Here is a 27,497-nt window from a genome sequence, read left to right as displayed (position 1 = left end):
CCGTAACTGCAATGAACGTCTATACACACATTTGATTACTGTTCAAGAACACCTCCAGGGTAAATTTCAGTGATTTCATCTTTGTTTTCTTTTCTAAAATTCATTGTAAGCTCTCATTCAGTCTGGGATGGTGCATCAAGAACCTTTAAAAAACACAATGTGCTAGTTTCCTATTGCTGCTGTAACAAAAGACCACACACTTAGTAGCTTAGAACAGCACAATTTATTATACAGGAGTGGGCAAAAGTAGGTTTACAGTTGTGAGCTCACAAAACAAAAGTTTATTCTTGTGTTATTTGTTAGTCATTGCATCATTTTCCATACAGACAACTGTAAACCTACTTTTGCCGATGCCTATATTATAGTTCTGGGGTCTGAAGCTCAGAAGAGGTCTCACTGGGCTAAAGTCAGGGTGTCAGCAGGAAAAGGCTTAGAGGGAGAATCCATTCCTTTGCTTTTTCCAGCTGGATGCCTGCAGGCTCTGGCTCATGGCCCCTTAGTTCCATTGGCTTCACTTCCACCTCTGCTTCCGTTGTCACACCTCCTTTTTTACTCTAACTCTGCCTCCCCTTATAACAGTGGTTCTCAACCTTCCGGCCCTTTAAATACAGTTCCTCATGTTGCGACCCAACCATAAAATTATTTTCGTTGCTACTTCATAACTGTAATGTTGCTACTGTTATGAATCGTAATGTAAATACCTGATATGCAGGATGGTCTTAGGCGACCCCTGTGAAAGGGTCGTTTGACTGCCAAAGGGTTCCGACCCACAGGGTGAGAACCACTGTCTTATAAGGAGCTTGTTGAGCCCAGCCAGATAATCCAGGACAAATTCCCATGTCAAAGTTTTTAACTTAATAACATCTGCAAAGTCCCTTTTGCCACATAAGGTCACATATTCCCAGGCTTTAGCAATTAGGATTTGGATATCTTTGGGAGTCCGTTATTCTGTCTAACTTGATACAGGTCTCTAGCCTTCCTCTAGGAGTAGAGCCTGGCCCTCCGTTTTTTTAATGTAGGTAATGCTGACATATACTCTGGGTTGAGAACCACTAAATACATTTCATGAAAACAAGTCAAGGAGTTCTCAAATATTAGTTATTTTAGGATGTTTTTTGAGTTGTTGGTGTGTTGGGCACACAGTGTCCTTTAGCACCTTTCTGAATTCTTTCCAGTGCCATCAGCTTGCATTTTTCTTGCTCATGTATACTTGCCTTGTGTCCCAGACAACATTTTTAGAAGAAATTTGGGAAGAATATTTCATTCCCATTACCTCCATCCTACTGCACTATTTGGTCTTTGAAGAGACTGCAGATACCATCAGAGGCACCCATCAGTGTGAGGACAGAGAAAGCCGAACCGAACAGCCGCAAGTGGCCCTCAGCCGCTCACAAGTGGTTTGGATTGGGTTTAGAGGATGAGTTAATAACTTTTCCTCATCCATCTACCTCACTCATCCTTATCCTCCAAGTCCAATTGTTCTGAACTTGAAGCTCTCTCCCAATAGTTCTCAACTGTGGTTGAACATTGGAATCCTGGGGAGTTTTTAACAGACCAGTGGAGAGTCCTCTTCCTCAAGGTTCTGATTTCATTGATTTGGGTGGGGTCTGGGCATCGGTATTTTCTAACCATAAACTTGAAAGTGAAGGCAGACTGTGAAGGTCACCTTTGGATTATGTGGAAACCACCTCTTTGGACTCTGACTAGAAGTCACTCTCAGTTGACTATCTTGGACTAGATACTGCAAGGTGGCTGAAGATAGGGGGTGCATAAACTGTGGCCCCTACCTGTTAGGGAACTCTGCGTGAAGGAAGGTAAGAGCTGACTTCTGGAAGTAAGTCTAGTCTCTTGAAATCAGGTGTGGCGGTGTGCCAGCAGAGGGCACCCAAGGAATGACATCTCTCTGTGCCTGGGTCAGTAACACCCAGAAGTTTTGGACCTGGTTGGTGTCTTCTCTATGCCTCTGGCTTCCCTGCGTTTTTGTTTGTTTGTTTTAAGTAATAGTTCACTGATTTTTAGCAAGGGAGAGGGAGAGAGAAACATGAATGTGAGGCTGTGACAGCAAATGGCTGCCTCCTGCATGCCCAATACCAGGGATCAAGCCCACAACCCTGGCATGTGCCCTGACCGAGAATCGAACCTGCAACCTTCTGGTGCACTGGACAACACCCAACCAACTGAGCCACACGGGCCAACGCTGGCCTGTTAACTGCTGAACAGCCAGGAAGGCTTCCAGCCATCATTCCTGCTGACTGGCTTTCTTGTCTGTAGATTATTGTTAAGGATTCCCCCTGCTGATTTCCCCAGATGTGAAAGGATTGCCGTTTCCTTTGAAAAACTGTTTCCTCTGAACTGATTATTCTTGAAGTCTCATCAACCCTCAGTTCTGCGAAGCTTTCTTTCCTATTTATGGAAAAGAAAGGCAACTTGCTCTGACAGCGCCCTTCTGGTTCTGGAAACAATAAGTACTTCAAGGGGCCAATCTAATGCTTCCTGGAGCGCTGCTGAGAAACGCTGCGCCCGGGCATATTTGGGATGGAGTAATTTAAATCGTGTATATTAAAAGTGTGCTTTGTAAATATTTTCCCAGCATGCCTTCAATTAAAGGGACTTTTGCAACTGGATGAAGCAGCAGGGTTTTGATTATATTGAGAACAACGGAGGGATCTAGTGTTTAGTGTACATAATAGTGTTCATTAATTTTGGTGTTTTTATTTAAATTTCTAAAATAAGGATGTTCTGTAATGATGATGTCTTAAAAGTCATGGGATATTTATCCTCAAAAGTCATTATTTGCTAAAGTACCAGACCTTCCTAGAGTTGCTTAAAACTGAAACTAATTCGATGGACTTGGGAGTTGAAATAGGGTCTGTTTGTGGCAGAGAAATGGCCAATGTGGCATTCAGCTCCTTCCTTCTTAAGTTTGGAACGGGCTGAAACTATGGAGCAATAACCTGTAGAACTCTCTCAGACGTGATCATGGCCACTTTGACTGGGTAGCTATTTTTCAGAATAGAGAAGTAGATATTACCCCCCCACCCCCTTTTTTTTTTTTTTAGAGGTTTTACTTTTTCCAAACTAATAGCTAAGACAGGGAAAAGGAAGAAGCAGGAAGATGGGTAGACACTGAGTTTTGTGTAAGGTTATTTTGGTTCCTTAGTAACAACAGATTCTGTCTGAGGTAAACCAGAAAAAGATTGGGGAGGTCATGTGATGCCATTTATTGGAATGTGCCAGAATGCTGCCCAGAATAACCTCACAACGATGGGGCTTGCGAACCAGGGACTCAGCAGAAAGAGATTCTAGAGCAGCCATGGGCAAACTACGGCCCACGGGCTGGATCCGGCCCGTTTGAAATGAATAAAACTAAAAAAAAAAAAAAAAAAAAAAAAAAAAAAACCGTACCCTTTTATGTAATGATGTTTATTTTGAATTTATATTAGTTCACACAAACACTCCATCCATGCTTTTGTTCCGGCCCTCCGGTCCAGTTTAAGAATCCATTGTGGCCCTTGAGTCAAAAAGTTTGCCTACCCCTGTTCTAGAGCCTCGTGAAGGTGTCCGTTCTGCATTTCAGGAATCTGGGAGAGAGAATCCCACTAGGTCCAGTGTCTACCGCGGGGCTAGACAGCTCTGGCTGGGAGATGGATGCTGGAGTGGAGACCTCAACAGATAGGGGTGGACAGCAGTAGGTTTACAGTTGTAATACAAGTAAATAATACAGTAATTACTAACTGCTAACTCAAGAATAAACCTTTTCACGTGCCCACCACTGTGAGCCTACGTTTGCCCACCCCTGTATGGCCAGCTCCTCAGGAAGGGGTATTTGTCATAACCAAGGTGCCATCCCAAGAGCTGGGCTGCGTGCAGGTCTTTACCTGCTCTCTGACTCGGGAAGGCTGTGAGTGAGTCACACACACACACAATCACACAATCACAATCAAAATTAATCTTAGTTGAAACATGGAAGTTGTTTACTATGTCAATTTCTATTTTTTAAAAGGGAATTATAACCATTACCCAGCATGCTGTAGCTCACTGGCTCTCAGTGCGCCTCCACCGCAGTGCGCCGTGGGTGTGCTGACAGTGTGAAGGCTCCGTGGGTGACTTGCCACACTGTGTGTGGAGTTGAGGGGCAGCAGAAATGGTGCCCAGAGGGCAACCCGTGGGCTGGTTCTGTTTCCCTGATGGAGCCCCCTCCCCTCGGAGCTCCAGGAATGCAGGAAGCTCTGGTAGCTGCCAAGTCCAGATTTAGCTGCACCTCCACCATTTCCTCCTCCACCTCAGGCCCCTTAGAAGGCAAGGAAGTGGGGGTGAAGATGCCTAAACTCCCAACGCTGCTTTTTGTATTTTTGTCTAAATGCAGATCATCGGTAAACGTTGGTACTCGGGGGTAAACTTTAAATCCAGATTTAAAGTATGAGAGAGCGAGGACTCCTGGCTTAAGACAGTTCTTGTCTATAGCCTAGGAGCTGGACTGCTGGGGTCTTGGTCAAGGTTTATGTGTGAGTGAGTGAGTGCATGGGCCACGTTTTCATTGAGAAATCTGGCTTTTCAGACTCAGAGAAGATGGCGCAGTATCTGGAGGAGGAGCGTCACATGAGGGAAGAGAACCTGCGGCTGCAGAGGAAGCTGCAGAGGGAGATGGAGAGGAGAGAAGCCCTCTGTCGACAGCTCTCCGAGAGCGAGTCCAGCTTGGAAATGGATGACGAAAGGTGTGCACTGGTCTTATGAGCCTTGCTTATTTGTTTGTTTGTTTTTGGTTTATTTTAACAAAGGCTCTAAAAGGTCTCTGTTCACATCCTGTTAGATGTGGAAGGGGATGGCTCTAACATTTATTTGGTGTGATGATGAACACCACTGCATCAAAGTAGATGCTGAGAATGGGGGACATGAAGTGACCATTTTCCTTAAACCCAAAAAGATAGGTGGGGAAATGTCCTTCCCAGAATTATTTGGTAGGGGGAGCAGTGGAGGCAGGGTTATGTGTAGAGAGGCTAGTTCGCATGTGTTGGTAAACGGGTCTAATCCTGGGTTATGTCTGTTTAAAGCCTGGGAGCACTTGAAGCTGTAGATGCAGGTAAGCGAGCCCTGGTACAGCCCGAGGAAACGTACTCACAGGGTGAAAGAATCAGCAGGAGACAGGAGGTTGTTGAAAGCCAGAGGCCTTGCCTTAACATTCTTGGTAACCTTTGAGCCTTTCTGCAGTTACTTTAAAAAAATAATGCACTGCATTTATCTGCTGAAGAGTGTCATCAAGCCCCCCCGATTGTCCCACTGAGAAATGGGCTGAAATAAGAGTCAACCTTTGGTTAACCAGAGAAAGTGGTATCAGCATTTCTCTCTCATCCAGACTTTCCTCTTTCTCCCCGCTACCTCCTCCTTCCCCTTTCCACCCCCAACTCTGGGAGTAAGGTGACTGTGAAGATAAGCAGCACATTCACCTTAGAAAAACTGCTTAGTCAGCAGCAAAACCCAGCAGTTGGGGTATTAGTCTGCCTCAGAACCAGATCATTTCTGCACGGAGATTTCCTGTTCTGGATCAGGGGTGCCCTGGCCTTACTTGGTCGGTATCGCAGTGTGGGAGGTGAGACCGAGCCTCCTCCGGGCCCCTCCACAGGCCAAGGAACCCATGTCTGAGACCAGAGTCTGCTAGTGCTGGGGAAGTCAGAACACACTGCTTGAGAGCATGTGGGCAGTGTTTACACAGCAGCACTCTGCTTTTGTTTCTGTTACTGACTAGATCCAGGGCGCTAACAAGGCTTCGGGCCAAATTGCTGTGGACAGTGGTATTGTCATTTCAAGAAAAGTTTGAGATTTTCCTGTAGTGAAGGTCCATAATTTTATAATTTAAAAAAAGTATAAAAACAGAGTAATGGGGCATCCTAATTAAAGAATCTATGTATATGCTTCCTCGTGTGAATAGAATAAAGAGTATTCGGTCTCAAAAGTTTATATAAAACTATTCTTACCTCTGAATTTCATTGATTTCTTTCTGACAGTGTCCCATTCTCTCTGAAATTCTTATCCTCTGAAAACCATTGGGATTAAAAAACACATCAGCCCTATCAACTACTTTATTAACTACTTTGAGGCACTGAGCAGACTGTCTGTTCACACACACGGGACCCTGTGCTTGATCTTGAGCCAGAGGCGCTCTGGAATTTCCTCCAACTATGGTGACACGACTAAAACTCCTTCAGGCTCCAGATGAACATTTTTTCCCAGAACTGGTATCCACGCCAGAAGATTTGCTTTATCTTTTGCACGTCAGAGTATTTTAGGCAGAGTACAGCTTCCTAATAAAGACATCATCTCCTTTCCCTACCAGGAATTTGGGAGGAAAAAAAATAGACACTTGAGGCTTCTACAAGTGTGTTTATTCCTCAAAAACCAAGAAGCCGTCTTAGCTGCTGGCTGGATGGTAGCATACAAGAAGCCTGTGCCTCCATGGGGGTTGCTCTACAGAGCAGAGAAGAGTCAGTGGTGGGTGTCTAGGTGAGAGGTGTATGTCAGATTCAGCAGCATGGCTTTCTTCCTGTCGAGTAAGCCAGTGTAGCAATGACAGCGCTAAAGTTCCACTCATGAACTGATTGAGTATCAGGGCTGAGATCTTCCCCGGGACACAGACCCCAGCCCGTTCTTTACTTTGGCCGCAAGGCCTGTGGAAGATAACTTACTAGGGCGTCTCTCACACAGTAATTTCTCCTCATCAGCACTCTATCACATCCCAACGTGTGACTTTGTTAAGGAAGGCTTGCCTTGTACACGATCAACATTTGGTTCACAGAAAGATGTATCTTTAAGCTTTAATTTGATCACACAGACCCCAGAGGGCTTGTTTGGGTTTGTTTCAAAGAACAGTTTAAATGTGGCCATTAAAAGACGGACGTCTCTGTAATTCTTGCGACAGTAGAGGTGGAGTCTCGATAGCTGCTGTGTGATGGAGAGAAGCCCGGCCTCTCTGTTGTGTCCTTAGGTCCCCATGCTGAGCTGGGAGCTCCAGATTCCCCAACCCAAGCCCTGGGGAGAGGTTTGCTGAGCAGTGACTGGCAAGAGCCCATGTTCATAGGTGTCTCCTAGCTACAGCATTGCTCTCTACACACTGGGATGTGAACCCCAAGCATTTGCTCATCAGAGCTCTCTTAAGAACTGTTGAAATGCAGGCGGTGCTGATCATCTCCCCCTTCCTCTTAGGTGTTTTAATGAGATGTCTGCACAAGGACTAAGACCTCGCACTGTGTCCAGCCCGATCCCTTACACTCCTTCTCCAAGCTCAAGCAGGCCCATCTCCCCGGGTGAGTACCTGTGCTCGCTGCTTCTGGGACTGATTTCTGGTACGTTACTAGGCATCCCTGAATGTGTTCCCTTTTATCAGATAAAAGTCTTGTAAACAGAGAGAGAGAAGGCGGTCATGTGTTTTTGAGAAACATAAAAACAAATCACTATCAAGACTGAGTCTTAGTTTGTAGTTTTTCTTTAAATCCTCACCTGAGCATATTTTTTCCATTGATTTTCAGAGAGAGAGTAGAAAGGAGGGAGGAGAGAGAGAGAGAGAGAAACATCGACAACGTGAGAAACATCTATTGGTTGCCTCCTGCATATACCCCTATGGGAGGGGCAGGCACGTGCCCTTGACCAGAAATTGAACCTGCAACCTTTGGTCTGCAGGCTGATGCTCTAACCACTGAGAAAACCGGCCAGCGGCCAGGGTTTAGCTTGTAATTTTTAAGTATAAATGTTATAGTGGGAACTGATGTTTCTCTCTCTCTCTTTTTTTTTAATCTAGAAGGAATTTAACTCCCCAAACTGTTTTTAAAAGACTGTCTTTGCGATTTTAAATACTGATGCATTGACAAAACCGTGGGTAGATTTTTAAGATGCATCATAGCACGTCTTCCCCCCCCCCCCCCCCCCCCCCGTTTTTTTTAAGTAGGTTTAAGATTTATTAACTCACTAGCATGGGAACTAATAAGATGGTGATGCTGCTTCAAAGAACACTTTGAGGACCTGGGTATTTATAAATATATATAAGGACGGTGAAAATAGCACATATTTTATGGCTTCTTCATTATGTTCTACCTACATTATCTAATTTTTATTCGCCAAAGTTAACCTAGGCACCATTTTTCCCATGTTAAAACATGGCCAGAAAGTGGTGGGGAAGGGCGTGTCTTGTTGCAAAGCCTATGTTCGGTGTTTATTGATTTCAGAGAGAGGAAGGGAGAGGGCTAGACAGAAACATCGATGAGAGAGAAGCATGGATCAGCTGCTTCCTGCACACCTCCCACTGGGTTCTTTGAGAGCTATTTTCAGTGGATCGAGAGTGGGACTCGGCCCTCGTACCAGGCCATGCAGAAGGAGCTGACTTTGCTCCTCAGAAGCCTCTCCCTCAAAGGCGTGCTTGTCTTCATCTGACCCCGAAAACTCTCCCGGGGTCTCCGGCTCCAGGACCAGCACAGCCTGGGGGCGAGTGGAGGGGAGGAAGGAATGAAAATGTAGCAGCCAAAGGTTGAGTCTTGTGACTGACGTGAAGAGACTGAACTTCTTGTGCTTGCTGCTACACAGATTTTAAACAGGTGGGGGGAAAGTGTGTGTGTGTGTGTGTGTGTGTGTGTGTGTGTGTGTGTGTGTAGTGGGGGGCGTGGAGAAGGAGTGACTGCTTGGAAGGATAATGGCAGTAAAGGTCTTGTGGTTTGGGAAAGTAAACGAGCCTCGTGTTAGGGTGACGTCTCATATTGTCTGTTCTTCAGGTTGGTAAAGGGGACATGCTGCAGCAACGCAGGTAGCTAGAGGGAAAGCGCGAGGTAGGAATGGCTTGGTTTTGCGAGTGTAGGACCCAGCCCAGCTCTGTGATGCTGTGGTTTGTTCATTTTTAAGAGGTGAAATCAAAAGTCCTACAACCAAGCGTGGCTGTGGCGGTGCGCTCACAAATGTCCAGCGTACTGTCTCTGGCATCCAGCAGCATAAAGAGAGGCTGTTTGCAAACAAAAACAACTTTCTGTCTGGATCTGTGTCATGGTCATCGCTCCTGTTCCTGCCCAAAGGATATTTCTGAAACGGTTTCTCCTACTTCCCAGTGGCCTTTATGTCTCTCCCAATGCTTCCCTTCTTAGCTGCTTCTCAATTTTCCCCAAAGAGCATTTGGGTTTCATTACCATGATAAAGGTCTTTATTGCTTTCTCATTTACTGACCTAAAAGGAAGGCATGACTTAGGAAGAAGCAAGATGGAGAGTAGCTTTTATGGTTGGTGGGTAATGCCGATTCATAGTACCTATAGTTTAATGTTCTGTGTATTTAAGCCTAAAGAAATCTTTAGAGGCATGTAATTTCCAGTTCATTAAATATAATGTTGTGGTCATTGAAAGAAAATAATAAAGTCAGACCTTTGTTGGCAACCTTAAACTTCTCTTATAACAAGTGTTCTGAAGAAGATATTCTATGTTCATAATTTTGACTTTCATCACACCTGTCCCTATAGTGTGGGTCTTGCTTGTATAAATAAGCTATTTGGTTTCCCCTTAAACTACACAATAAATAACACCAGGATTTTTTTTCTTTTATCCAGGCTAAGAGAGAATATTTGTATCCTATTTTAAGTTCTGTAATATCAAAGTAGATTTTATCTCCTATTTCGCAGCAGAATTACTCCTATTCTAGTCCATTGCAGTCCTATATATAAGTGCATCAGCAAAACCCGAATTTTCATGTGTTTTTTTCACTTTCTTTTTTACATTTTATATTTATTTATTTTATCTTTATTGTTGAAATTATTATAGATGCCCCCCCCCTCCCCCTCGCTCCTGCCCCCTCCCCAGGCCTTCACCGCACTCTTGTCTGTCCAGGGTTATGCATACTTGCATATAAGGTCTCTGGTTAATCTCTTCCAGAACCCCCACTTCCCTCACTTTGTTTTTTTTGGGAGACTTTGTGGTTCTCAGAGAATCACTTCCTTAATGGAATGACGCTGTTTCTGCAGTTTTTATTTCCACTTTAGGCACGTTGGTTCTTCTCCCTCCCTTACCATTCGACATTGGCAGTCTTGCATTTTCACCAGCTTGTTGAGATATGTTGAATCCTGTTTCACAATTTGAGAGGTAAATTTCCTAGAACTTAGGAAAGATCTCCTTGTTCATTATATGTGGACTTGTATATGTGGATTAGCTATGGGGAGAGTGTTTTTCAGGTCGTCCATTATTTTATACAGACTAAGAGACATTCCCAATTAGTATATTTTCATGTGCCTTCATCAGGGTGAGGAGTAATTAAGTTTCAAAAAGGGTGTGCACCCCACCCACTGCCCACCATGCACACCCACATGGTTTCTAATTCCATTCTCCAGTGATTGCCAGGGTGTGTGCTGAATGAGAAAAGCTAGTTTCAAAGGGTTACATCCTGTGTGATTTTATTTCTATAACATTCTCATTGTGACAGAATCACAGTGCTGGAGAGCAGATTGGTCCTGGCCAGGGGTTAGGATTAAAGGGACTAACTCAAAGGAGTTTCTTGGTGGGTGGTGATGGAGCAATTCTGTGTCCTGGTTGTGGTGACAGTGACCCGAATCTGTACATGTGAAGAAACTACATTGAGCTGTACACATACACACACACACACACACACACACACACACAATACAGTAAAGCCAGATGACATCCAAATAGTTGTCACCTGTATTGGAGCAATGCCAGTTTCCTGGTTTTGATAATGTGCTGTGTTATGTAAGATGTCATTCAGGGAAGCTGGGGGAAGGGTACATGGGAACCCTGTAGTATTTTTATAGCTTCTTGTGAATTATAAACTATTTTAAAATAACTTACAATAAAAAAAGCGAAATCGTTTGAAAAGAGGTTCAAATAGCAGAGAGCTACCAGCTTGCAGAGCTTTTGAGATGGGCCTTCATAAGCTGACACTTCCTAAGCCTTCACTTGGTGCCAGGCACTCTCAGCATTTTGCAATATTAACTCATTTCATCTTCACAACAACCTTGAGAGGTCACACCGATAATCTCATTTTACAGTTGAAGGAGTAAAAGTCCACAGTGGCTCAATGCCGAGTGGCAGAACTAGATGCTGAGGTAATGTGGCAGTCGGCTGTGGAGTCTGGGCTCTTGGCCTCTTCCAGGAGGCTGCGTGAGGTCCTGATTGACCCGGGTGGGGTTGAGGGGTAGGAGGATTAGTTACTAGTGAAGAGAAGCTATCCCAGGCAAAGGGCACAGTATGAACTGAGATATGGGGGTCAGAATCAAGTGATAAATAAGGTCACTGTGGATCTTCACACCTGATGCCCTGGGACCCTGTTCCCCATAGATTCTGATTCGTTTGATTTGGGTTGGTCGAGGGCTTTGATATCCACTGACCGGGAACATCAGGAGATATAGTTTGGAGCCAAATGCATAGGCCAGAGAAGAGAATTATAATAGCCGGAGAAGAGAAGTTTTTTTTTTTTTTTTTGTTTTTTTTTTTTTTTTTGTTTGTTTTTTTTTTTTTAAGAAGAGAAGTTTTTTAAATTTAGATAAACAGTAGGAGTCTTTGAAGATTTTTGATTAGCAGTTTAACATAATAATAAACCTTGTAATACTGGAAAATAAGCTGGGTCTTATTTTTGTTATTATGAATTGAACTCTCTGAGCTTCTCTTGCCTGGGGAGAAGGATCCACTTTTATAGCCTTTCTCTTAAATTTCACTGCTTTCATAAGAAATAGACTTAGAATCATATATTCCCCAAAGCTGTTCAAAGAAAACCTCTTATTCCCGCTCCCGGCGTAAACATCACAGTGAATGGCCACTTAGCTCCCAACGCCTTGTATTTTACCCCCAGCCTCCATTTTGTAAACGTGGGCCGAATATCCACAATCAGAAACGGAAATAGATCAAATAGAAAGCAGCACCTATTGCTAATCAAACCAAGAAATAAAGCAAACCCTTAACAGTGGATGTGGAGGCGCAGCAAGTTCTGGGACAGGACAGCTAAAGGTAGGCTTAGTGCAGTGGTTCCCAAACTTATTTGGCCTACCGCCCCCTTTCCAGAAAAAATATTACTCAGCGCCCCCTGGAAATTAATTTTTTAAAAATTTTAATAGCAATTAAACAGAAAGATATATGCCCCCAAATGCACTTGTGGCCATCACCGCCCCCCTGGATCGCTGCAGCGCCCACCAGGGGCGGTAGCGCCCACTTTGGCAATCACTGGCTTAGTGGCTCCGTGTCGTGGCTACATTTTCCACATGTTGTACAATGTGGGAAAGCTTCCCAAACTGCTTCCGGTTTTGATGTAATTCAGAAAAGAGGCAAACAGAACTCACCACAGAGCTTTGCACCTTCAGGATATTCAATGGAGAAAACACAAGCCCTACCGAGAGTTCATGTTGCTTGGCATCCAACAGCTGATCTTGGAAACACAGTGATTGACAATAGATATTTCTATCCAAACTCCCCAGATTGCTCCTTTGTTTCCATTTTTACTGCATTCATCCATATGGAGCTTGACCTGTGCTAGAGACCCTGGTAGATGCTGGGAACACAAAGATGTAAAGATAGCCACGTTTACGTACTGATAAGTAAGTGATGCTCTGGACCACTGGACCAACAGCACCTAACGAGAAATGGCCAGCACTGCTTGACTGCACGTGGGTGATGACCACGTTAGGAATGTTTGGGAAAAAACAACTGTTAGGACCTCAACCCAGCCCTATCTAATCATGAGGGGAGTCTGGGCATGCACTTTTAAAACACTTTGGAGATAATTCTCAGGTCTTAGGTGGAGACTGTAGAACATTATAGTGCGCTGGGGCTTGTTTCTTCCTTGAATATCAGTTTCTTTGGGGAAACATTGACATATATAGGGCTTTTGTTTTCTTCATTGAGTATCCTGCAGTTGCAAAGTTCTGTGATGGTTTTTGTTTGCCTTACGGCTGATTGCACCTGTGCATGAGCACACACGGTGATTTTGTCTCATTATTTTTCCTGGCAAGAGTTCACTTTGTTTTTTTAATTGGGATAAGAACACTTACCATGAACTCAACCCTTTTAACAAATTTTTAACTGTATATTACACAGTGTTGTACAGCGGATCTCTAAAACTTATTCTTGTATAATTGAAACTTTTGCCCATGGAACGATTTCCTATCTCTTCCTACCTCCAGCCCCTGGCAACCACCTTTCTCCTCTCTACCTCTATGAGTCTGACTTAGATACCTCATATATGTATTTGTCCTTTTGTGACTGGCTTAATGTTAGCACTAGTGGCCCAGTGCATGAAATTTGTGCACAGGGGTGGGGGAGTCCCTCAGTCCGGCCTGCACCCTCTCCAATCTGGGACCCCTCGGGCGATGTCTGAAAGCGGCAGTCGGACATCCCTCTTGCAATCTGGGACCGCTGACTCTTAACTGCTCACCTGCCTGCCTGCCTGATTGCCCCTAACCACTCTGCCTGCTGACCTGCTCACCCCAACTGCCCCCCCCAGCCGGCCTTCTCACCCCCAACTGCCCCCCCCCCCGCTGGCCTGCTTGCCCCCAACTGCCCCCCGCTGCTGGCCTGCTCACCCCCAACTGCCCCCCCTGCTGGCCTGTTCACCCCCAACTGCCCCCCCGCCCCCCCCCCCCCCCCCGCTTGCCCCCAACTGCCCTCCCCTCCTGACCTGCTTGCTCCTAACCGCCTCTACCTCCGTCCCACCACCATGGCTTTGTCCGGAAAGACGTCCGGAAGGTCTCCTGGTATAATTAGCATATTACCCTTTTATTAGTATAGATAATGTCTTCAAGGTTCATTTGTGTTCTCTTTAAAAAGAATTTTCTTTTCAAGGCTGAAGAATATTTCATTGTACATATATATTTTCTTCCTTCACTCATCTATTGATAGGATTTAGGTTGTTTCTATATCTTGGCTACTGTGAATACTGTTGCAGTGAGCATGGTGGCACAAATTGCTTTTCAATATCCTGATTTCATTTCTTTGCATAAGTGCCCAGATGTAGGATGGCTGGGTCAGATGGTAGTGCTATTTTTAATTTTTTGAGGAAATCCATACTGTTTTCCATAGTGGCTGCTCCAATGTACATTCCTGCCAACAGTGTGCGATGGTTCAAAGTTCTCCACATTCCTTGCCAACATTTACATATATATTTTTAAATTTTATTTATCTACCTATGTATTTATTTTTAAAATCTTTATTGTTGAAAGTATTACAACATTGACTCCTTCTAGCTCACTCTGCCCTCCTCCCCTCCCCAGGCCTTCACCACACCATTATCTGTGTCCATGGACTATGCATATATGCATACAAGTTCTTTGGTTGATCTCTTCCCACCTACCTCTGCCTTCCTTCTCTAAGATTTGACAGTCTGTTCCATGCTTCTGTGTCTCCGGATCTATTTTGTTCATCAGTTTATTTTGTTCATTAGATTCCACATATGATTGAGATCATGTGATACTTGTCTTTCTCTGACTGGCTTATTTTGCTTAGCATAATATTCTCTAGGTCCCTCCATGCTGTCTCAAAGGATGAGATCCTTCTTTGCTTACTGTCGCATAGTATAATGGTCATCCTAATAGGTGTAAGGTGATATCTCATTGTGGTTTTGATTTGCATTTCCCTGATGATTAGTGGCATTAAACATCTTTTTATATGCCTATTTGTCATTTGTAGGTCATCTTTGGAGAATAGGCCTTTGCCCGTTTTTTAATTGGGTTATTTACTTATTTGCTATTGAGTTGTAGGAGTTCCTTATATATTTTGGATATTAATTGCGGATCTAACTCATGGTTTGTAAACGTTTTCTCACATTCTGTAGGTCACCCCCATTGATTATATTCTTTGCTGAACAGAAGCTTTTAGTTTGATGTTTATTTTTGCTTTTATGGCTGTGTTTTTTATGTCATATCTGAAAAATTATTGCTGAGACCAATATCAGAAAGCCTTTCCCTGTTTTTTTTTCTTTTAGGAGTGTTACAGTTTCTAGTGTTACATTCAAGTCTTTAATCCATTTCTAGTTGGTTTTTGTGTGTGGTATAACATGAGGGCTAGGGGTCCGGTGTCATTCTTCTGCATGTGGGTATCCAGTTTTTCAAACACCATTGGTTGAAGAGACTACCCTTTCCCCATGGTGAATTCTCAGCGCTCTTGTTGAAGATCATTTGACCATGTATGCATGGGATTATTTCTGGTTCTCTATTCTGTTCCAGGGCTTGACTTTTACATCCCTTGTCACCCAGCAGGCCATTCACTGAGCCCATTGTGCCCCTCACCTATTTTCATTTTTGTGGGTGACTGAGAACTTCTGCACTTTGGAGCCTCCTAGATGGTCAAGGACAACAGATAATTTGAGTTTGAAATAATGCTTACAAGGTCTTGTTATATTTCAGGTCTGTCATATGCAAGTCACACGGTTGGTTTCACGCCACCAACTTCACTGACGAGAGCCGGCATGTCTTACTACAATTCCCCGGGTCTTCATGTGCAGCATATGGGAGCATCCCACGGCATCACAGTGAGTACCACGTGGTGGGAAGCAGCACTTACCCCAGATGGCGGTCTCACTGGTCCTCCTTAGGAGACCAGGATCAATGCCCTTAGACATTCGCCATTCTTCCTCCCTCCCTCCACCAGTTCACCTTAAAAACTACATAGAGACTTCCTAACAGTCTGATACCGAATTCTGGTGTTGACACTAAAATCTATCCCTGAAGCAAAATTTCAACTTCGCTTTCCTTGAAAAATCACCCTTGTGAAACTTACTTTGAACTCTGGCCAATGCCTTGATTGAACTCTGGCCAGCTCCTTGCCATAACCAATTACTGTTAGTTGCCATAATGTCTAGAATATTTATTGTCTGCACCTTCACAGTTCACTGGCCCTCAATATGCTTTCTGAAATTAGCTTTGTTTCTAGTTTCATGCAGAATTTTTCCTCCTGAAATTAGAAGGAACCTCAAGTGCATCTGGTTCAAACCTCACTCAGGGGATCTTTTTTTTTTTAGAACTGGTTATTTAGTTGGCTAATAGAGCAATTGGAAATGTAGCTAATAGGGGTTTGAGAACAAGACTGCATTCAAGGTATTCCCAGTAAGGAAATCTTTAAACAAGAAACTATTCTTCAAGAGCATTAAGGTTTTTCTGAAGCTGTTCTGCTGGTTTGAGGGCTCTATGTAAAAGCAGAAACGTTTTTGGTTTAGCTCAAGCTTTTAGGATATTGAAAACTTTTGTTAGTGCTAATGTAAGGGAGGGTGTGACAGCTCTGCCTTACTTTTAGGACTGATTTATTGAAGGGGGACAAGTCCAATACTTTGGTCAAGGCAAGTTTCATAGTGTTTTTGCTTTTTCATAGGTGTTAGTCATAAACCTGACTTTGTTGGAGTTTTCATTACTAGTTTAGAAATCAGTAGGGATGGACAAGGAAATCGCTGGTCAGCATTTCACTGGCCTCAGCTCTTGAGTCAGGCTGTGGGAAAAATGAGCTGTCTGTCCCTAAACTGACCTACTGCTCCTGTCCTTTCTACAGAGGCCTTCGCCACGGAGAAGCAACAGTCCTGACAAATTCAAACGGCCCACGCCGCCTCCGTCTCCCAACACACAGACCCCGGTCCAGCCGCCTCCGCCCCCACCTCCACCACCCATGCAGCCCGCGGTCCCCTCGGCAGCCACCACGCAGCCCGCCCCTTCGCCACATTCGGTGCACCCCTCCTCCCAGCCTTAATGCATGTGCTTAGTCTGAATCTCATGTTGGGACTCGTACCGTGGAGCCGTCTACTCAATGCCAAAGGCTTCTTCCCCTGGCATATTTGGATCTGACTTATTTGCACTGAGGTTATCTAGGCTTCACTATTAATTGTGTTGTAAATGTTTGTCGGAAACGCAGCCAGTGTTGTGGGTTACAACACTAACCAGACGACTCTTTCCATCAGTGTTTTACTTGAATCGACACGTGCGTCCATTCCTCGGCTGGAACCTCTGCTTTGCGTTGTTCGGTAATTCAGCAGCAGCGTGCCGTTGTTTGCTTGGCCCCAGAGCTTCATTTTCCTGGCTTTTAGGTTTGTAAAATAAAAAGGGGATATCTTTTTTTATATTTTCCCCCCATGAATTTGCAGAAAAATTACTGAGCTGTTCTCACCAACCCCCCCCCCCCCCCTCCCCATTACCAAACATACCAATAGTTCAGCACTACAATTTGGAAATCTAGCTTTCAGCGGAAAATGGAAAGTTGGATGGATCAGTGCCCAAGACTGTTAATAGAGCTTTCTACAGATACCCTTTTTATAGGTTATTTTCAGTGTAGGTCAGCATCCACGTCTCTTGTAAAACAGCCAAAAGTAATGGATCACGTGGCTGTACCTTTTCCACCTACATGGGATGGGTAATTATTGTATATTAAAGTGTGATTCTTTCTTTTTCCTTAATGTTCATCTTCCCAAACTGGCCCCCTCTCACGTGCGTCCATAAATGTTGTCCTCCCACCGTGGTTGCGATGGCTGGTTAGAGCGTGCTGTGTGATTTCTGCTGCAGAAGGCAATGCGATGATAACAAACAACAGCTATTCTCCCTTTCCAGTCTTTATTTGTGTTTCCCTAAAATAGAGTTTGAACAAATATTTTAAAGGTGCGAAATTATTAGAAGATACTATTTGAAATGAATGTTATAGAAATATCTTGGCATAATGGCCACACAGTACTTTATTGCTTGGCAGACAAGAGAAGAGATGTATAGGAAAGTAGCACATTAGTATTGGTGACTGCTTATTTCGCCCAGTATAAGAAGTGCAGTGTGTACAAAGAAGTATATTCTGAATACGTTATCCCCATGCATTTAGCACAAATAAATCGTTGGGTTTCACTTCGAAGTGGAACACTGTGAGTCACTCTTTTCTTAAGACTGCAACATCTTTATTTTTGCTTTTCGGCAGTTACTGTTTTGTACTTTGGTAGTAAAGTGATTTTTACCACCTGTGTTTGCATATTTATATATGCTGTGGACGGAAATACCTTACCTAGAGAATGTATATTTTATGATGAGAATGTGTATCCGTTGGATATAATCAGAGGACTGAAAGTTAATTTATCAGTAATTTTTAAGAGTCCATGTTTTGTGATAACCATCTCTAATAGCTAGCTCTTTATTGAACACACTCCTAAAAATAAGGAACCATGACATTGTAGATATTTAATATTGTACAGTATAGAAACCTTCATTTTTGCCTTTGAATGCATATTTAAGAGTTACAGAAAGAAAAAAAAAGGTCTTGTTGAATAATAGTGTTTGACTAGCATTTTAAGAACTTGAGAGTAAAAGCAACAATAGGATTTTTCACCTCTTCCTGCTTCCACCCACCCCCACCCCCACCCCCAAACGGAGAGCGTCACTCCTCAATTGTTTGGAAGAAATCGTACGTCTATATAAATTTTATTTATAATGTGTGTAATATACATAATCATAGTACAGTTCTCAAATAGGGGGAGAAGTTTGGCATATTATTACTGAGGATTTAGGTTTTTAATATGATCAGACGGGGTCAGCTGAAACCCGAGGATGTCACCAACAGCTCACTGTCCCTCCTGGTACATTGCCATTCCGAGGCATTCGGAGAGTAGGCAAACGACGTTTGCCCTCATGGTACAGTTCTTGGTTTTTCTTAGAGGAGAAATATGGCCTATGTTTACAAGAATCTTCTACAAGATTGTAGTCTTCAGTGCTGTTGGACAGTGTCTTGCACTCAAACGAGGAAGTCCATCATGTAGTGACCTTCCTTCTGCTTCCTGTCAGTGTAGTTATTACCTCCTGAAAGCACAAAAGTCAGAACATCGCCGACTGGAGAATGACAAAGCACTTGGAGTGAGCAAGTAGTTCCTGACCAATGCCTTTAGAGACGAGGTTCTTGACATTCAGACGTCTGCCCAAATGGAGTGCTGGGTCCCCTAGGCTAGTCATTTCATTTCAAACTAGAACACAGCTCCTTCAGACGGCACCTTTTCACCATAAATCTAACTTCCTCTCCCTGCGGACATTCAGAATTGATAGAACAAACACTACTACTTTGAATTTATGCTGTTTCGTGTCTTTTTAAAGTGTTTTGTGACCCCGTGTGGAGCCTGCCGCACTTGGGCAATGCCTGCCAAGGCAGATTCAGAAACCGAGCTCAGAGAGGCAAGAGCCCCCCCACCCATGGGAAGCTGACTCACCTCAGCCGTTTCTCCTCGGGGCTGACCGTGGTTACTGCCATTCCTGTTGCCCACTCGCCCAGGGTAACTCGGGACTGACTCCTGGAAGGCCTTTGTAAAAATCCGTAGCCATCCCGAAGGCCGGCGGGAGCAGTAGTAGCTTCAGTAGCTTCATTTTCCTGTCTTGCTGACAGAGACCCTTGGCTACCACTGTGCTGCTAATAGGATAAGTACTTCATTGCCAGGTTACCATGCCTTTTACGCGAAACCAAATTCGCTTACCTGATACCTGACACTTCTCTGGGCTCTGACCTGCTTTTCTCTCAAGAGCATGCTGGCATTTTAGGCAGAATTCTAGAGGGTTGCAGATGGTGGAAGTATTTAAGGTTTTATTCACCTGGCTCCTTCGTTGATTGAAAGGAGCCTTAAATGCTGAGCTCCTGAGATACTGACCACAACCATGGAATGAATGTGTGACCAGAATGTGGCTTTGACACCAAGTGCTGCTGTCCCTTTGTAATTGGCTTCTGATTTGACCAGAAATAATTGATAATGTGAATTTTTGTTACCTGTTCAATTGTAAGACAATAGAATATGTATCACCCTTTGTTAGGTAGACATGAACTTTTCCTGCACGAAGCCTTGCTTGTAGAGGGTGACCAGTAAAGGCAAGAAAAAAAAGCATAGTAACTTGTGCTTCGAGAGCTCAATATTTTTATCTTTAATCAGTACAGAAGAAATTTCTCTGTGTAACTTGATCTTCTATCTAGTACTTGTCTTTTAGGTAACCAACACTGAAAACTTTGTAGTGATGACTACCAAAGAAATACATAGTAAAACAACCTTTTATTTCCAAATTATTGAAGAGCCAGCCATTGACGCTGCTACATGAGTTCCATGCTCAAGAGCCATTGTAAGAAATGAGGGGTTAATTTTAGGTTTTTGTTTTGTTTCTAGTTTTCTTTATTTCTCTTTAATTTTTTTTAAAATATAAAACATACACACACAGCTGTTAGCATAAAATTATGGGGAGCGTTTTCCAGAATGCTCAGCAGTTGTGGTTAACTGCCAAGCCCTGGTTGCCTCTCGTCAGGCAATTGGAGGAATCCTGTGTTCACGGTGGTGTGGGTGCTGTGTGTGTGTGCACGTGTGCGTGTGTGCATTCATGCCTTAACTCGGGTTACTGCTCAACTTTAGTTCTCGACTTAGTCTGCACCGTCATCTAGATTGTATTGTACATCTCGATCTGAACTTCATCCTGGCAAAAACAAAGCTGCAGGCACAGCAGTTCCAGAATGCATTCCTCCGGAAGCGTATTCGGTCAGGCTGACCCTGAGGCTGCTTTGGACTTTATTTGGAACTGAGCATGGAAAGCAAAGTGGACTGTCAAACAGAAAGACATCAGCAAGGAAGAGTGGAGAGCCAAGTGCTAGCTTGTCTTTTGCCTCTGCACCTCCGTGCACACTGTGTGTTCATGACAGCTGGTCTACAACTTGATGAGGTTGGAGTTCTGGTAATAGTGGCAATCTTGACATTCTCGGTCAGAGTGTAGAGAGATGTAAGACTTCCAATTAATGTCTTATTTACTTCTTTATGTTGATTAGTCTTTGATACATGTGCTGAATCAGAAACCTAAATAAAGATAATTTTTTAAAATGTACCTCGTGAGCCTTAAACCTTATTTCTGTTCTTTGAGTGGGAAAATGAACATTGTTTCCCTGTTGCTTCTGACAGATACCAAATTTAGATTCTAAGTACCAAAGGCTGCCTTAGAAAGTAAACTTAATAAGAGAACACAAAGGGGCTGGTATTGTTCTGTTTCTTTCTTTCTTCTTTTTTTTTTAAATCTTTATGGACATGCTTAGAGAGAGGAAGTGAGAGGGAGAGAGAGAGAAACATCAATCGGTCGCCTTCCATAAGCTCGCCAGCTGCATTTAGTAAGCGCCCAGCAGTTAGCCCTGAGGGGCAAGCGCGGTACTTAGCAGGATGCTGTCTTAGGAGCATAGTCTTCAGGAAACCAGTTGTGATACCATGTTAGGAGTTCAAACGGTTTAACCCTGAGTCCCTTTCTATGTAAAAGTGCTAAATAAATCTTGAGCCAGTCTTGACCGACTCTGGCTTAAGCAGGATTCCACGGTAACTATCATAGTTAATTAAGTGAATTTTAAATTTGGTTACTCATGTGGTGAATTGAAATGACCACCATTTCAAAATGCTTCTCTACTCTTGGCAGCTAGAGTTCAGTGGTAACCAGGAAGTTACCCAGGACCTCAGATTTCCAGTCTTGCTTCCACCCACCAGCTTCGGTTTTCTGGACTGTGTAACAGAGATAGCCATTCTAGTTTCAGGTGGAGTTGCAAGAAAACAGGATTTGCACCAGATGCTTTAACAGCAAATAGGTAAAGTTTAAGCTGCATGAGGACTTGTTTTCCCTTTAATGCCTTTTAGAGCCTGTGTGTTCGTCCACATGTTTCTTCTAAAATTGAAATGGTTGGTTTAGCAAATGTTTTGTGTTTATGTAAAACTAAGTAAATCTGGGTTCTTGTTTTAACAAACACATAAGCTATTTAAGTCAAGGAAATTTTTGGAAATGCAATTGTATTTAGTCACCAATGTCTAATCCAGACCCAAACTTTTAAACCTTTTCTTTAGAATTAGAGGAAAAAGTCAGTGCGTTATGGTTTGTGTCTGATGTTTATGTTGACATGAGAAACTTATTTCCTGTTCCTTAAGTTTTTCTCTTCACTTACATATCACCCCTAATTCTAAATTACATTGGACTAAATATATTTAGATCTTTTTCTAACAATCTTATTTTTAATACCCTACTAATGACAATGCAACTTTCAAGATTACTAGTTATCCCAAAGAGCGATCTTAGTAATTGATCTAAAACATTCTCATTTTAAAAAAGAAAACCAAAGTTAGACAGCCCAGAAGTGAAGCAGGTGATAGAATTAATAGACAAAGATGTGAAAATACCTATAATAAACATTTTCCATGTGTTAAAGAAGGCAGAAGAAAGCACAAACATGTAAGAAAAATGAAAAGTATAAAAAAAGACAAATTGAACTTCTAGAGACAAAAAAAAAATTACAATAGCTGAAATTTAAAGCAACAAAAAACTTGCTTTAAGTCTTTTGTGGATTTAGGTTTGTGCTCTTTAAATGTTCCTAAGGGACTTTAAAAAGGCAACTCCTGAAATTCAAGTTAAGTCTAGTTGACATACTTTTCTCCACCTGCCCCCCCCCCCCCCCCACTGGGGATAGCTCTGCCTGGATTGAACCACTATCGGAAATGGTTAACCTCAGGAACTGACTTACTACTCCTATTAGTTACTTTAATGTTGGGCACGAAGACTCAAGGTATAAGGTAGCCAAGTAGAAAATGTCCATGAGTTCAAGTCCAGTCTGAGTCAAGAGTTTTCTGAGCTTCAGTTTCTTCACCTACAAAATAAGAATGAGAATGGGGTCATTAGGGTCCAATGAACATACTGTTAAAACTTTGTAGAGAGTATTAGGTTCTTTGCATGGTAACTTCTTAACTATTTCCAATATAATTTCATTCATTCCACAAATATTTTTTAAACCTGTATTATGCCAGCCATTGTGTATAGTACCAGGCATGCGGTGGAGGGTAAGAATGCCACCATTCTTCTCTTTTGGAGCTTCCAGTTGACACATGTTGTCAGCATTGTGGCTGTGGAAACAGTGCAGCAGGATCCCTCAGCATTAGGAGAGAGGAGAGGTCAAAGACGTCTTCCAGAGGAAATGATCTTTACGCAGATTCTTGAAAAAGAGGTAAGAATTAAATGAAGAATTATCAGGGGCAGAGGAAACAGCATGTGTGAAACCTGGAGGTCAGAGCACCCCTCCAAGTGATGCTTGGGTTCCCAGAACACAGACTGACACAGGACTTGGTGTGGGAAGCTTGCTTGAGAGATGATGCCAGAAAGTAGAATGAGAAAGTGGAAAAATGAGACAAGACCAGTGAAGGATGTGTTGATGAGCCTGTTAGCATGGTGGGCAACTGGAGTTGTCCCATGGGGTCTCCCCAAGGAATAATTTAGAAGGGGCCTCAGAATTGTACCCCCAGAGGACAGGAATGCTGGGACTTGGATACACAAACTCCTTCACCTATTGGTGGGAAGTGCTCATGGGAGAATGACCCCCACATTCAGATTTTCTGAATTGTGCATGAGGCTTCCTTGAAAGCCTGCAGTAGCAAAGCCAAGGGAAGCCACCCCAAGTTTGATGAGGGACGCTGGCAAGGTGCATGAGTGTTTGGTGAAATTAGGTGGGCCAAGGGGGTGTGATGCATTCCATCAGGTCTGCTATAGGTGGATGGCTTGGGCACTAAATACCTCTCACCATCATTTATTTGGTTTGGCCTGAAGTATTCATGCACACACACAAAAAATTTCCCCCAAGAATGAAAAAAATGTAACATGCTTCATTTCCCTTTTTTTCCTCCCCGAGCTTTATCGAGAAATAATTGACATATAACATTGTGTAAGTTTAACACATACAGTCATATATGTGTATATTGCGAAAGAATTACCATCATAAGGTTAGTTAGCACATCCATCACCTTTGATTTGAAATGGTGATTGTTATTTTTTTAAAACTTCAGATTCTTGATTTTTCTTGAAAAAGAAGATTGCAATAGGGCCTTGCCCCTTCAAGCACGGTGGTCGCTCTGCCCACAAGTGAGTAGAGTGTGATTCCTGCAGGCTTTTGAGTTTGTGAACTGCTAGCGTAGGGTATTTGTGGAATGAGGGAAGATTGACAAGGCTAGAATTTTGAATATGCAGCAGAAAGAGAAAGGAGGGAGGAGAAAGGGCTGAGAGGTGAAAATTAAAGCGCGTTTGGAGGAGGCCTGTCTGGGCAGTTCCTAGCACAAGTCCAGCTAATAATAAAGTGGAATGTTGCTGGGGTCCAATCCCAGCGGGTCCAGGGGTCCCCAAAGGTGTGGACGGAGTCGGCGAAGAAGGAATGACACGAAGACAGCCTTCAGTTGATCAGCAGCCTAGTCAGGACCTCTAGCCAGGATCTCCAGCCAAAGTTCTGGTCAGAGTTCTGGTTAGGAACTGATGAGGATCTGATGTTTATTGTCTTGTTACATCCATATTTGTACCAGCCGATTTTAATCCTGTCAATTTCTATTACAAAGGTTAGGGCGTTTCTTATCTCCATTCCAGGGAGTAAAGATTATGTAGCTTAACTACCCGCCTGGCACTTAATTAAGGGGTTGTATCCCCTCCCTAACCTCAGGGAAAGATCCCCACCTGGGGAAACAACCTTTCTTGGAGAGGTGACCTTGGTTAAAACACATGGCGCTAAAGAGAGCAAACATATTAAGAACAATATGCTATATATGCCAGGTCCCTTGAAACATATGCTGTGCAGATGTTTCTTTCCTGCAGCGACTGTGTCAAGCAGCAAGGATGGACCGGATCCCGGCAAATTCCCCCTTTTTTATTTTTTAAATGATAGCGCATGCAAATCAGCGGCCACCTCTCAGATTGGGCTGTTTAAGACTCGGAAGAAGACTGGCAAGTAATGACAACAAGCATAGCTATAAACATAGTGGATGAAGCACACAAGGAGCCCCGTTCCTTATGAGGTTGCCGGCCTCTTCAGTCAAGAGATTTCAGCTGTCCTCAAGTTGTTGGTTTGGTTGGCCTTGTTGGTCTGGCTAGCGGGCGGCGTCACTGGAGACAGGCTTCCCGACGTGTCAGCGAGTTGAAGGGCTGCATCAAAGGGTCCATCAGGGCCGTGCTTGATGGTGGTGTCAGTGTCCAAGGAGGAGTAAGCTGTGTCCTCTGGGTCAGCTGTTATGGAGGATGGAGGGTAGTAGAGAGAAAAAGAAAAGAAAGCAAAAGAACTACAAGGCATGGAAGTGTTTAGAAAAAAGAGGAAGAAGAAAGGGAAGAAGGCAGCATCCTGCTCCAGCCCTTTCTTTCAGCTGCCCCTTTCCCTGTGGTCCAAGGTAGAAATGGGAAACAAGTCCTGTTGCAGTGAAAGGGAAGCTGCTGTCAGCCAGGTCTCTTATCTAGGTACTGATCTCAGCTGGACCAAGTCTCTTTCTGTTCCCGATCTGAGCTGGGCCAAGTCTCTATTCGTTATCTGGGTCCCTATCTGGGCTGGACATGGGAAGCGAGAAGCAGCCATGGGGGAAGGAGACCTTCCTCAGAAGGGGCGAGTGTTCAAGCCCCTGCACCATTGGGGGGGTGAGGATCTGTGCCCCACCTCTGTTGAACCCCAAGTTCTCTCCTACTGGCCCCTCTGTGACTGTGCCTGTCTTAGGTTGTTCCTCCCTGAGGAATCTTACCCGTCTTTGACTAACCAGCCATGCTCCGGGGCCAAGCAGGGTGATGTGAGGTTCAGTTCTGTCTCCTTGGTAGTCTATGTCCCTCTGGCCTCCATGCCCAGCAACTGCCTTTGGATCCCCTCACCTGCTGGCGGGGTCCTGGCATTGATCACATATCTTGGGGAACCCAGGTTTCTTCTCCAGAGAGAACCCAGCTCACTCCATTGGGCGAGAGACAGATCCATGGTACCAGCCACCGTGACCTCAGCATTAACAGAGAACTCAGGCAACAGCTGTGGGCAATTGGATTGTGAGAAAAGGGTCCCTCTTGACACAAGGGTAAGAGGGACCAATATAGGACAAAGGAGAGTCCCGGGACAGGGCTTTCTCAGCCCAGGATGTCATGCTCTTGGCACAAGACAACTCCATGTATGGGACATATACCAGACACCCCTAGTCACGGCATAAAAGGGAGGTGTCCTTCCTGGAACAGTAGAGTAGGGAGATTCTAGAAAAGGCTGTGTTCAGGAGAGAAGGAGAAAGGCTAAAAAACCAGCAAACAAGTAGTTAGATTTTTTAAAAAAAAAGGAAAAAGGAAAGAAGACGTGGGGCCAAGCTGGGACATATGGAGGCACATGTGATCCTCCTAATGGACAGATTGTTCCAGCTCAGGGCTGCACATCTGCTGCAGACGGGCACTGGTCAGGTGTGCTAGGGTGAGGTGGAAACGGAGGGCGGTGAGACATAAGGTCGGACTAGACGGTCTGGAATCCACACAGGTGAGTCTGCGTCCTGTGGAAATATACAAGCATATCCTCTCCCCCGGGTTAAAAGTACATCAGGTCCCTTCCAGGCTCCTGTAAGCAAGTCTCTCCATTTGACGAGGACTTTAGGTTTAGTTAGATCAGGGTTCCAATGCCTGTACATCGGGGAATTTCCCTCAGAATCTACATTTAGTATATTAATTACAAATAAAGTATGTTGTAGAACATGATGAGGAGAGGAATATTTAAACTCATTTTCTTGTAATTTTTTAATTTGTGTTTTTAAAGTTTGGTGAGCCCTTTCTACTATTGCTTGGCCTTGAGGATTGTAAGGTATTCCTGTAGTATGTGCGATGCCAAATGTAGAGCATAAGTTTTTAAAAGCTCTAGAGGTATAGGCAGGCCCATTGTCTGTTTTAAGTGCCCTTGGTATTCCTAGGTAGGAAAAACATTGGAATAAATGTTGACTTACATCTTTAAAGGCTTCTCCTGTACGTGCAGAAGCAAGGATAACATGAGAAAAGGTATCAGTACAAACATGCACATAGCAAAGTTTGCCAAAAGATGGGACATGAGTAATATCCATCTGCCATAAGTCACAGGGTCTAAGTCCTCTAGGATTAACTCCAGTAGCAGGGCTAGGAAAATGAGTAGGACAATGGCCACAGTCACGCACAATACTTCGAGCAGCTTCTCTAGATATGTGATAATATAGACGGAGAGCAGAAGCATTTTGATGGTGAATGGCATGAGACCGCCGGGCTTCTTCTAGAGCTGTACAAACTACTGGGCGAGTTAGTAGATCCGCCTGATAATTTCCTTCGCTTAAGGGTCCTGGTAGACAGGAATGAGCTCTAATATGTCCAATATAGAAAGCCTTTTCTCGTTTATGAATGTAAGTTTGTAGCTGAGTTAACAAAGAGAAAATGGCTGTTCTTCCTTGTGGAAGAGAGGCGGTCTCAATATGAGGAAATAATTTAACTATATATTGAGAGTCAGTGTACAAGTTAAAGGGAACCTGTTGCAATTGTTCAAAGGCATAAATGACTGCCAAAAGCTCTGTTCTCTGGGCTGACGTCTCTAGGGTTTGTTGAACATGGGTTATTGAGTCAATGATTGTTACTGCCTTACCATTAGAGGAGCCATCTGTGAATACTAAGGAGGCAGGAGGTGATAATGGCTCTTTTGAACATTTAATAGGAAATATAAACGGATGTAGGGAGAGAAATTGCAATATAGGTGATCTTGGCAAATGATGTAAAATTTGTCCTGGGAAG

General features: G+C 43.7%; 1 protein-coding gene across 2 annotated transcripts in view; it reads left to right on the top strand.

The window, feature by feature from the left end:
• CCDC6 (coiled-coil domain containing 6) overlaps positions 1-20,804 on the top strand; it is a 109,983-nt gene extending 89,179 nt beyond the window's left edge. For both annotated transcript variants that reach the window (XM_070432804.1, XM_070432803.1), the window contains 4 exons: positions 4,559-4,715; positions 7,198-7,298; positions 15,360-15,484; positions 16,495-20,804. In XM_070432804.1, the coding sequence (XP_070288905.1) occupies positions 4,559-4,715; positions 7,198-7,298; positions 15,360-15,484; positions 16,495-16,689 (578 nt within the window). In that variant the 3' untranslated portion in view covers positions 16,690-20,804. The remainder of the gene's footprint in view (positions 1-4,558; positions 4,716-7,197; positions 7,299-15,359; positions 15,485-16,494) is intronic.
• Positions 20,805-27,497: the final 6,693 nt, after the last annotated feature.

The sequence above is a fragment of the Myotis yumanensis genome, unplaced genomic scaffold (assembly GCF_028538775.1).
Source record: "Myotis yumanensis isolate MYYU_CA2020_CCGP unplaced genomic scaffold, mMyoYum1.0.hap1 SCAF_13, whole genome shotgun sequence".
Taxonomy (NCBI): Eukaryota; Metazoa; Chordata; class Mammalia; order Chiroptera; family Vespertilionidae; genus Myotis; species Myotis yumanensis.
The sequence above is the reverse complement of the archived record's forward strand: the minus strand, read 5'-3'. Positions and strand labels throughout refer to the sequence as shown.